The 12805-nt window shown below is 34.9% G+C and overlaps 2 protein-coding genes across 2 annotated transcripts in view; one reads left to right on the top strand and one right to left on the bottom strand.

The window, feature by feature from the left end:
* Window positions 1–242, bottom strand: part of lrrc63 (leucine rich repeat containing 63) — a 35171-nt gene extending 34929 nt beyond the window's left edge. The window contains exon 1 of the mRNA XM_079619665.1: window positions 100–242. The gene's annotated coding sequence lies outside the window, so the exon portion shown is untranslated. The remainder of the gene's footprint in view (window positions 1–99) is intronic.
* Window positions 141–12805, top strand: part of lcp1 (lymphocyte cytosolic protein 1 (L-plastin)) — a 26967-nt gene continuing 14302 nt past the window's right edge. Inside the window, exons 1-3 of the mRNA XM_079619663.1 lie at window positions 141–253; window positions 9689–9777; window positions 11381–11544. Coding sequence (XP_079475789.1) covers window positions 9711–9777; window positions 11381–11544 — 231 coding nt within the window. The 5' untranslated portion in view covers window positions 141–253; window positions 9689–9710. The remainder of the gene's footprint in view (window positions 254–9688; window positions 9778–11380; window positions 11545–12805) is intronic.

Genomic DNA, 12805 nt, shown 5'->3' on the forward strand with positions numbered 1-12805 from the left:
ACAAGATCAAACCTTAGCATTGTTGAATCTCAGAATAGTGACAGATGCTGTCAGAAGTTGATCATGTTTCTTACTGTGTGCAGATGTCAAGCGTTTTACCTTATAAAGACATAGACGTGTGTGTTCCTGTTTCTACTGTCGTGTAGGCCTCTGTGTATGTCACTTCCTTCCTCTCACATTTGAATAGAGTCGCTGCAGAACCTCTGAGAGTGACCAGACACAGATCCACCCTGAAGTCCACCGGCGTCTGCAGGTAAGAGATGCACATCATCACTACGGGTGTATGAAAGTACAGTAATAGCGTCCATCACTGATGCACTCTTCAAACGAGAAACAGCCTGAAACTTTCAGATCATGTGTAGTAATCATGTAAACGGCTTTAGTTGATGATTGTGTAAATGTGTGCGCTTCATCTTCACATGTGATGCATTTTTCATAGATTTAGTTGAATATTAATGCAACAGCTGAAAAAACACAGACTCCCAATCTTTTTGCAAGTTATGAACAAACGTTCATCCAGTAACATTAATAAAAAGTTATCTGGTCTGTAATTATGGTCTCAAAAACATTGTTTATACATCGTTTATGGAACTTTCTGAAATGTTGTAGTTGTACGTTTGTCATTTTTTAGAATGTTACTTGTTCAGCTAACATTCAGAAATTACATTTTCATAACTTAAAAGGGAACGTTAACATGTTCTTAAAACATATTTAAAACATATTTATTGTGAAAAGCGCTATACAAATAAATTTGAATTGAATTGAATATTTATATTAGCTTGGGAATACAGTCCAAACATCTGAGAGTGAAAAGTCTCACATTTTGCCATTGCTATTTAATTTAATAACTTTGCTTTTCCAATGCATGTGATGTTACCAGTATGAGGAATGGCAAATTTCTCATAAAATTTTGAATTGCAGATTTTAGGCGTGCTCTCGGTTTCAGTTTGCCATAAAGCTTTGGGGGGTTTTGAGTGTATTCTGAAGCAGAAGTGAAGCTTTGCGCTGCGGTTATAGAGAACAGGAAGCTGTGGTTTAGCTGTGCAACAAGTGCATGAAGTTATCCGCATCTATTCTGTGCTCCATCTTACATCTCAGCATGATGAGTCTCAGAAAGTTTCACTCACACCTCTGCAAAGAGTGGGCCGTGCAGCAGAAGAACCGATTATATCATATTTATTTCTAGGCTGAGCTAGAACTAAAGCAGAACGCACATGTGAAAGAGGAAGATCAGAGCACATGTGAAGGCCTGAACGCAGACATTTTGAAATGATAACTAACAGTTGTTCTATTGCTCGAGTGTTTAAAGATGCTGAAAAATACATAAAATAGTGGTAACACTTAACAATAAAGTCATTAACTAACTTGTACCTACAATAAGCGATATTTTTTTAACCAGATGTTAGCAGATACCATTTTTAATTAAAAAAATGTATAAATGTGCTGAATAGAAGTATTGTTAATTGTTAGTCCATCTTAACTAATGTTAACACATGAAAGCTGCTTGTAAAGTGATGATTTATCTTGATAAAAAGCATTTATCGCTGTCATGAAGATGCAAATGTGCAGCAGCGTGTGATTATTTCACTGAGATGAACAGACTTTAAAGAGAGAACATTTGCATGATAAATGCAGTGATATTACAGTAAGCATCCGCCTGAGAGATTTTAAATCACAAGCGAGCCCAGCTTCATTATCCACACACACACACACAGCTAAATGTGTTTTATAGTTGTGTTACAAAGACAGTTTCCAGGAAGAAAAGTCTCAGTATTCTGGAGATATAAACAGGGAACAATCTCTCAAAGTTATGAGCTAATGTTCTTCCTGTAACGTTAATAGGATGTTTGTTCAGAGTTGGACGTTCATCAAACGTTTTTTTTTTTAAATGTTACAACTGGTTTCGGAATGTTCGGAACATTCAAAAGTAACATTCCGTGTTTAAAAAAATGGAATGTTCTATTAATTTTCTCATAACGAAGAGATAAACTGGACGTTTTGAATATTTAGAGAACATACAGAAATTACTAGTTGTGTAACGACACCCTCGTGTCACAATTCTATACATATCACAATACTGAACTTACAATATGATATTATTGCGATCCTCCAAGACATATGATAAAAGGTTTATTTATTTTTTTACTGATGATTAAAATGCTAAATTTGATATTACATTGTGTGTGTAAATTAATAGTCTTGGACTTCGTGCTGGAAACCCAAAGCACAGGACAATAGAGACACCAGAACAACAATATTCATGATTCTAAAGCTGAAAATACTGAATTATTGTAGATGAATATGATTTCGCTCTGACTAGATATATTTAAAATAATATATGCCACTTTTTACTGGTAACATCAGACATTTGGCATTATCTGGACCCACAGATATTTCCCCATTGCATTATTATTAGGGCTGTCAAAAGATTAATCGTGATTAATCGCATCCAAAATAAGTTTGTGTTTACATAATATATGTGTGTGTAATGTGTATAATTATTATGTATAAATACACACAGATTCATGTATATATTTAAGAAATATTTTCATTTATATACTGTATTTATATAATTTATATTATATATAAATATTTTATATATAAATATAACCAATTTTTCTTATAACCAAATATACATGATGTGTGTTTTTAAATATATAAATAATTATACACATTACACACACATATATTATGTAAACACAAACTTTTATTTTGGATGCGATTAATCACGATTAATTTTTTGACAGCTCTAATTATTATACATTATATTCAACATTATATATAGTAGTTTAGACACTAAAACCCTGAAAACTTCTCACACAGTAATTTTTATTTTGGGTGAACTATACACAATATATTATATACATATATTGTTGCATTTTTGTGTTGAGATATGTTGTTACACTCCTTTTTTAATACTTAATGTGCACAAATCATGAGGAGAAGCAGCCGTTTAAAAACACGAGCTTTAAACCTCTTCCATTAGCCTGGGAAAACCCAGACCACTCTCAGTTGTAACGGTTGTAACTGAGTAAGGGTCTGGCAAAGCTCCATAGACAATTCATTTCCACAGGGGCGTCACCAACGGACGTCGGATAGATCTAAAACCAATCAGAGCGATGAATGACATGACGTATGCAGAGCGACGGAGAAACATCTCGAGACTCTCAGCAATTCTCTGTTTGTGTTAACGAAAATGACAATTTTAAATCGCTTGAAACAGACGCGATAGCTGATTCGAACGAGTGATGTTGTGATGTTCCACGGCGGCATCCATCTTTGTAATGTACAAAATCTGCGTCAGTCACCGTCTCTGCTCTGTCGTCATCGTGTAAAGCCCGCCCCAACGTTTCTGATTGGTGCCGCGATTTCGACGGATTGGAAATGGGTTTCAATGGGCTCTTTGCCAGACCCACTTGCAGAGCAAATCTAAATTTGCCGGAAGTGGTCTGGGTTTTCCCAGGCTACTCTTCCATGACTACAGACACACTTCTGCGTTTGTTAACGTTCATCACGTCACACACACATCTTTCGGAAACAGGAAGTCACGTCTGCTAATGCTTCATTCGCTTGGTTATATTATATTTACGTAATGCTGTAAACCCACTGTAAAGTTCGCTGTCATTGCTTCAGGTTGCAATACATAACCAATAACCATAATTCTTTCTCATCATATGATTATGCTCTGCTAAGCTATATTTTTATTGCCGTCTCCTCAAACCACACGCTGTTACTCAAAAGCCAGAAGCAACAGCCACTTCCGGTGTGAAATGTCTTGCTCAAGCCTCTGGATGTGTGCATTTTACATCATTTACAACACAAAACCCTCGCGTTGACCAGAGAGGAAGAAATAAAAAGCTAATGTTATTCTCAAAGTTATGAACGATATCTGATCTATAATAATGTCTATAAATGATGATCTATAAAATGACGTTCATCAAACGTTTTTTTTTTAAATGTTACAACTGGTTTCGGAATGTTCGGAACATTCAAAAGTAACATTCCATGTTTAAAAAAATGGAATGTTTGGAATGTTTGGAATGTTGGAAAATGGAATGGAATGTTAATGTCCTCAAAACGTTAGCACAAAAACATTATTTATGCATTGGCCATGAATTTTTTATTATTATATCGCAATACAAAAATGCAACAATATTTATCGTGGATAGTGATAATATGTGTTGTGTATAATTCACCCAAAATAGAAATTAGTGTGATTTTATTTTAATTTTTTTAGAAAAATAGAGTTTTAGTGTCAGTTCTACATTAAACTACTATATATAATGTTGAATATAATGTATAATAATGAATGGGGGAATATATGTGGGTCCAGTAAAAAAGTGGCCTACATTATTATTTTTAATATATCTAGTGAGTGACAGTGTGAAATCATATTCATCTACAATAATTTCGTTTTTTCAGCTTCAGAATCATGAAAATTGTTATTCTGGTGTGAAAAAATATTTGTTGTCTCTCGCCATTGACTACCATACAATATTTTTCCGAAATAAGGTCCCATGGTCCACCGAAAGGGGAGGGGCTTAGGCTCTCTATTTAAAGTCCCTCCCCTTCCGGTGGACCATGGGACCTTATTTCGGAAAAATATTGTATGGTAGTCAATGGCGAGAGACAACAAATATTTTGATCTCGTTTGAATTGTGCCCTGAATTACACATATGATGTTTGTCAATTTAAAAGATACATTTTAAAGTCAAGAAAGTCGCAGTTTGATGTAAAACTGTTGAGGTATAAGACTGTGAAAATACGTAATTACAAAGACTACAAACCCAGAAGAGCACATGTGACGTCATACCTTTTCTCTCAATGAATGAAGCTGACTTTACTGAAGCTAACTTTACTGAAGCTACCTTTACTAAAGCTAACTCTACTGAAGCTAACTTTACTGAAGCTAACTTTACTGAAGCTAACTCTACTGAAGCTAACTCTACTGAAGCTAACTCTACTGAAGCTAACTTTACTGAAGCTAACTCTACTGAAGCTACCTTTACTAAAGCTAACTCTACTGAAGCTAACTTTACTGAAGCTAACTTTACTGAAGCTAACTCTACTGAAGCTAACTCTACTGAAGCTAACTTTACTGAAGCTAACTCTACTGAAGCTAACTTTACTGAAGCTACCTTTACTGAAGCTAACTTTACTGAAGCTACCTTTACTGAAGCTAACTTTACTGAAGCTAACTTTACTGAAGCTAACTCTACTGAAGCTAACTTTACTGAAGCTACCTTTACTGAAGCTAACTCTACTGAAGCTAACTTTACTGAAGCTAACTTTACTGAAGCTAACTTTACTGAAGCTACCTTTACTGAAGCTAACTTTACTGAAGCTAACTTTACTGAAGCTTACTTTACTGAAGCTAACTTTACTGAAGCTAACTCTACTGAAGCTAACTTTACTGAAGCTAACTTTACTGAAGCTAACTTTACTGAAGCTAACTTTACTGAAGCTAACTTTACTGAAGCTAACTTTACTGAAGCTGACTTTACTGAAGCTAACTCTACTGAAGCTGACTTTACTGAAGCTAACTTTACTGAAGCTAACTCTACTGAAGCTAACTTTACTGAAGCTAACTCTACTGAAGCTAACTTTACTGAAGCTACCTTTACTGAAGCTAACTCTACTGAAGCTAACTTTACTGAAGCTACCTTTACTGAAGCTACCTTTACTGAAGCTACCTTTACTGAAGCTAACTTTACTGAAGCTAACTTTACTGAAGCTTACTTTACTGAAGCTAACTTTACTGAAGCTACCTTTACTGAAGCTAACTTTACTGAAGCTAACTTTACTGAAGCTTACTTTACTGAAGCTAACTTTACTGAAGCTAACTTTACTGAAGCTACCTTTACTGAAGCTAACTTTACTGAAGCTAACTTTACTGAAGCTAACTCTACTGAAGCTAACTTTACTGAAGCTACCTTTACTGAAGCTAACTCTACTGAAGCTAACTTTACTGAAGCTAACTTTACTGAAGCTAACTTTACTGAAGCTACCTTTACTGAAGCTAACTTTACTGAAGCTAACTTTACTGAAGCTTACTTTACTGAAGCTAACTTTACTGAAGCTAACTCTACTGAAGCTAACTTTACTGAAGCTAACTTTACTGAAGCTAACTTTACTGAAGCTAACTTTACTGAAGCTAACTTTACTGAAGCTAACTTTACTGAAGCTGACTTTACTGAAGCTAACTCTACTGAAGCTGACTTTACTGAAGCTAACTTTACTGAAGCTAACTCTACTGAAGCTAACTTTACTGAAGCTAACTTTACTGAAGCTAACTCTACTGAAGCTAACTTTACTGAAGCTAACTCTACTGAAGCTGACTTTACTGAAGCTAACGTCTGTCATGTCTTACGCTATAATCGTAACGTTACGCCGTTACGCCGTGATGCCGGAGTGTGTTGTACCAGACTGCACACACACGAGCAACGGTGACGTATAGTGCGAGACGAGAGATGTAGTTCATCGAGCGATTTTCACATTGAACTAAACGTTACTCTTCAGTTTTATGACAAACTGCGACTGTCTTGACTTTCATTATCTTTTAAATTGACAAACATCATATGTGTAATTCAGGGCACAGTTCGGACGGAATAAAAAGATAAGTTATCTCTCGCCATTGACTACCATACAGATTTTTTTCCGAAATAAGGTCCCATGAGCCGGAAGCGGAGGGGCGGGACTTAGGCTCTCTATTGCGCAAATTGAAATTGCCAATTGAAACTACGCCCAATGGAAACACGTAAATTTCGCAAAAACTCCCATTTATCGCAAAAAAAGTTTTTACGCTCGCATGAGGGTTTTTTCAGGCAATTCGAAAAAGAAATATTTCGCAAAACTGCAATGGAAACAATTTTTACACATTTACAGTCGCCTGACGTATGACGCGGTGTGTACGAGAATACGAGACAGTTCTTTATTAAACTCATAAAAGACAAAATAATTACATGAATACTGGATTTATAACCACAAAGAAACGCAACAATCAAGACCTCGAAGCAGAAATGAGGAGAAACACCCAGAAACTCCTCATATGAGCCGCTCACAGTATACGAGTCTTTCCTTGCCATTAATACGCCTACTTGGATAACACACACACTCTCCTTCGGTTCAAAATAATGGTTAGTGGCTGTGATATCTAATATATGTAAACCAACCAACATCCATTGCCATAATTATTGGTATGACTTATCGCAAGAGGAAAAAATTAAATTTCAGGGGATCGTTTTGACAATGTTGTATGCAACACTTTTTAAAAAACGCAGAGGAAAAACATTTCCTTTTTTTTTGGTATATCATTTGTCATGAAAATGTACCAGTAGTCGACCGGTACTTAAAAAGTCATAATTATTGCATAAAAAGTTCACATTAAAATTGAACAATTATGACACTAAGTCATAGGGCTGTAACGATTAATCGCGATTAATCAAAATCCAAAATAAAAGTTTGTGTTTACATAATAAATGTGTGTGTATTGTGTATAATTATTTTGTATATATAAATACACACACATGCATGTATATATTTAATAAAAATGTGTTATTTATATATAAAATAGTTCTATTTATATAATATACATTATATAAAAATATATATGCAGTATATAAATGCAAATATTTCTCAAATATATACATGCATGTGTATGTATTTATATATACAAAATAATTATACACAATACACACACATATATTATGTAAACACAAACTTTTATTTTGAATTTCGATTAATCGCGATTAATCGTTACAGCCCTACTAAGTCATGATTTTCAAAGACTTTAACTTAAGTCATGATATCAACTTTTTATCTCATCATTTTTATGCCATAATTATTATACATCAAACCACGGTCCGTCACACAATTCTTTGAGTATGTGCAATTTCTACGAACACTGCAATGGTCATGACACACGTCTTTTTTATTTTAATTTGTATTCATCAGTTTTATCTTCATTCAAAGTAAGTTTGACATCCATGGTTTGATTTGGATACTTTTGAAGTGAAAAGAGATTCCATGCATATGGAAAATTGACCCTAGGGGCATCATTTACAAAGAAAACAAGATCGGGCCCAGAATAGATGAAGCGAAGTCATTTTGTGTGTATGTCTGTGTATTTTTTTCAACTTTTTCCTGAAACATTTGGCTGTTTTGCAAAATGTCTCAATACGGTTTCTTTTTTTCCATGTTGTTGTTGGGTAGAAAACACCCACACATATGCAATGAGTATCATTCAGCACTATAGCATATGTCGGCTGTGTTTGGAATACCATAATATCATAACATACTACTATTTTTTCCAGTATGTACAAAGTATGGTCATAACATCAGTTAATGGAAACGCCGTCATTTCGCAGTTTTTTTTTTTTTGACATTTTAAAAATATTGCAAAAGATTTTAAAGGGCACCTATTATGACATTTAAAATGTTCCTAATGTTGTTTAGGGAGTCCCCAACAACAGTTTTAAGTGCATGCAATGTCAAAAAACACTTTTGTTTTCGTATAATATGCATTTATTTTTACCTGATTTGCTCACCGACTCCCAAATGATTCGTTCAACGACTCGTTTTTCCAAACCCCTCCTCTGCGCGACGCTAATCTGCGTTGATTGGTCAGATGACCCAGCAGTGTTTACAGAGATAATACTTATTGTTTAACACGGAGTACATGATGCTTTTATCAATTAAATCGTGTTATAATAATGATTATAGTCCACTGCTTTGTAGTTTGTAGTAAAAAACTAAAAATAAGATAAATAATTTAATGTTACGTTAGCGAGCATATCCCAGAGTTCATATTGTAAAAGCACAATCAGTCTTTGTTTGCGTTAGCCCGATGCATAAACATTACGTTTTTACACAAAAAAAATGCAGTTACGTTACAAGGTATTATATTATATTCTTTAAGACAACTCCGAAAACAACGACAAACACTTCACATATCTCAATACAATTGTCATTGAAGACCTAGAAGCTAAACGGTGCTTACACAACAAACAAAATAATTATTAAGCATGCTACATAAAACATAAAAGCAACAAATATTAATAACACTTACAGGTTGTGATACGGAGGAGGAAGCTGATGCAAATACACTTGAACTGAACCTTCCTTCAATATCAGCCGGCTCGCGAATCCAAGTTTGATTGCATTTAAAAAGCAATCGTCTTCAAAATGGCGCGAACAAAGCACAAGGCTCGGACTATACTTCTGTGGTATAGCTGTATATATGAATTGTAGCCACTTAGTCTTCAAATGCTCCTCCTTGAGCAGATGAAAAAAGTTGGCTTTTGAGTCGCACTTCAGAACACAGCGTCTCGTCGCCCTGATGTTTCCCTGCTGGCCTTGGAGCGCAATAAGTGGGCGTATCATATTCAAATAACTTGACAAGTTGACGTCATCTAGTCAGAGAAAAAGCTTCGGTCTTCTAACGATTCATAAAAATGTCTCCGAGTCGACTCTTACTTTTGAAAGACAATAACTTTATACGGTGCACTTTCATATTTCAAACTTTGCAGGATGTTTTTGTTCACTTAGATCTATGTTACACACTACATGAAAGAAAAATGTCAAAATTCCATAATAGGTGCCCTTTAAATATCGCTGAGAAAAAAACCTGAGCGAGTAGATGTTTGCACATCATCAGCAGAACACAAACTAAGCTCTCTCTTGTTCACAGGTGATCTATCTATCAGTGAAAGATGGCGGGCACAACACACATCCCAGCGGAGGACATGGAGGACCTGAGGGAAGCCTTCAGCAAAGTTGGTGAGTGAACAGCCAGAAACACTTTCATTCAGACGCCGTGTAAAAGCTGTCGCTGTGACTGGCTCATTACTGGTTTCTAATCTAATTCCTCTTTACACTTTCGGTTCCTCAGCAATCTTATCAGTAATCCTTTTTAGTAGGCTACTTCTGAGAACAAATAATTTGTCCAAGTTTCTTAAAGTCCACATGATATTAAAATTGACCATATTTGCTTTGTTTGCCTAAATTGATCGTTTTGTGGTGAACAATTCATCCATGCAAGTCAATCCACACAAAAAATGTTTTGGCTTCGTAATCTTTAATCAAAATCTGAAAATGCCCGTCCCCTCTGCATTGGAGGAGCTTCCCTGTTGACGTAGGTTTGACGGTTTTGGTGTCATCCGTAGCCACGCCCCCTCAAACTGACAGTAGACCGGCTGAATGAAACGCCTACTTTTCTAGATCCAATCAGGTGCTAGTTGGAAAAAAAGCCACGCCCACTAATTTTCCTCATTTAGTATTCCGTTTCTCTCGGAAATACGTCACAACACTGAGATAAAGTCGGTTGCAACTTCCGGTTCACGCGGACTTTAACAAAAATAATAGTTCTTATTCATATTTATTGCACTGAAATCTTTTAAATGATTCGTGAAAATAATAAGTTCATTAGAGTGATTAAAACCAATAACTTGAGTTTTTGAACGATTCATTAAAATAATCAGTTTATTCGACTTTTACGAGTGTTATAATTGTAAACTAAAATTAAAAAGCTATTACAAATATTTTGTATTAATTGAAATAAAGATTTCAAATCTTAAAATTATAAAACTTGCAACTTGGCAACTAACTGAATGAAATAAGTTACTATTACTAAATTAAGTTATTACTTAAATAAGTTACTAAATACAATTACTAAAATTGAATAAAAACTTACTAAAACAAACTTTAAAAAATTAAAATGATAACTTAAAAAAATAAAAGCTAATTCAAATGCTATCGTTGTATATAAAATGCTTAAATAACACTGATTCAAACCTATTTAAATCAGCATTTGAGTATTTTTTCACTGGTCATGAAGTGACTGAGATAAATAAGTTTAAGTAGTAAAATAACTCAAACTGAAATAATAAATTAAAGCTAAATAAACAAATGAAAACGGCAAAACGACTAAAACAAAAATGAAAACTGAAACTTAGTGCTGGGCAACCAAAATAAACGTTTAATATATATGTGTGTGTACTGTGTATAATTATTCTGTATATATAAATACACACGCATGCATGTACATATTTAATAAAAAGGTGTTATTTATATATAAAACATTTATATTTATATATAATATAAATTATATATATTCATGCAAATATTTCTTAAATATATACATGCTTTTATTTGGATGCGATTAATCGTTACCCAGCATTAATATAAAAATAAAAGCTAATTAAAAATACTAAAATAGAATATAAATAATACTAAAACCACACTGACTCATGATTCTTTTGAGTGATTCATTAAAATAATCAGTTCATTGGAGTGATTCGGAGCGCACTGGTCATGTTGTATATTTGCTGTTATGCTACTGAGGCAGTGGGACTGACCGTTGACCTTTGACCTTTGCTGGTAGATATGGACGGTAACGGTTACATCAGCACAGACGAGCTGAACGACCTTTTCCGAGCCGCAAACCTTCCTCTGCCGGGATACCGCATCCGAGAGATCGTCCAGGAGCTCAGCAGGACCATGGACCTCAACCAGGATGGGAAGATCACCTTCGATGAGTTCGCCAAGGTCAGGTCAAAGGTCACGCTCTATCATGAGGGGGGGAAACGCTAAATCAAAAGCTTTTGACTGGAAGGACCCTTAAATAGCAGAAGCTTTTATCCAAAGCGACTTACAAATGCGACTTATATTATAATATACAGTCAAATTAACATGTATTCAGACACCTATTCTCGCATTATCTCAGTTTATTCGCTATAGTTTAGAAAGTGGTGATGAAATATGAGCAGAACTCAGTTGATATTTGACTGGTTTTGTCCATCCTTCTGTTAGACTGTCTCACACACACACAGTTTTTCATTTCTATCCTTGTGAGGACATTCCATAGGCGTAATGGTTTTTATACTGTACAAACTGTATATTCTATCCCCTTACACTGCCCCTATCCCTAAACCCAACCATCACAGGAGACATTCTGCATTTTTACATTTTCAAAAATATATAATTTAGTATGTTTATTAACCCATTCCCCTCATGGGGACCGCTGGCTGGTCCCCACAATGGAGGTGATCTCAGGTTTTACTATCCTTGTGGGGACATTCGGTTCCCACAATGTATAATAAACCAAGCCCCCCCCCACACACACACACACACACACACACACACACACACACACACACACACACACACACACACACACACACACACACACACACACACACTATGTTGAATATCTGTCAGCTGGTAAATTTAACTACACAATTAGATAATACCAGTTTAGCTCAACCAGTGACCAATCAACGCTTCATTGTGTTCAGTGTGTGTGTAAAAAGAGCATTAGCAATTACAGACAAAACACTGAAGAAAACATGATCAGCTCAAAGTGTCTGAATCATATTTGGTTCCAAATTTTGTTATAAATTTCACTGGTAGTCACTGTATGAAGAGTTTTTGGGTATAATATGTCACAGTTTACTTTATTTAGCTAGTCTCGCTTACATAAATGAACTATAGTGTCCTGCACACACTAGTAAAAAAATACTATATGAATACTATGTCTGAATAATTTTTGGTTTGACTGTATGATTTATAATGATTTTAAGTCATCCTGAGACCCTCGGGTGCAGATATGACACGCGTCTTCCTAAAGGTCGCCCTCTTCATATATTTATTTGTTATTCATATATTGCACATGGCAAGCTTCAACAATAGAAATGTTTTAGTCTCAGTTTAAATCTTTTTAACTTAAGGGTATTGGACATTGTAGTAATAACTTATTTGTATTTAGTTTTCCTTCTCTCTAGACTAATATCACTATACAGTTGTGTGT

Source organism: Phoxinus phoxinus, assembly GCF_949152265.1.
Source record: "Phoxinus phoxinus genome assembly, chromosome: 7".
NCBI classification, from domain to species: domain Eukaryota; kingdom Metazoa; phylum Chordata; class Actinopteri; order Cypriniformes; family Leuciscidae; genus Phoxinus; species Phoxinus phoxinus.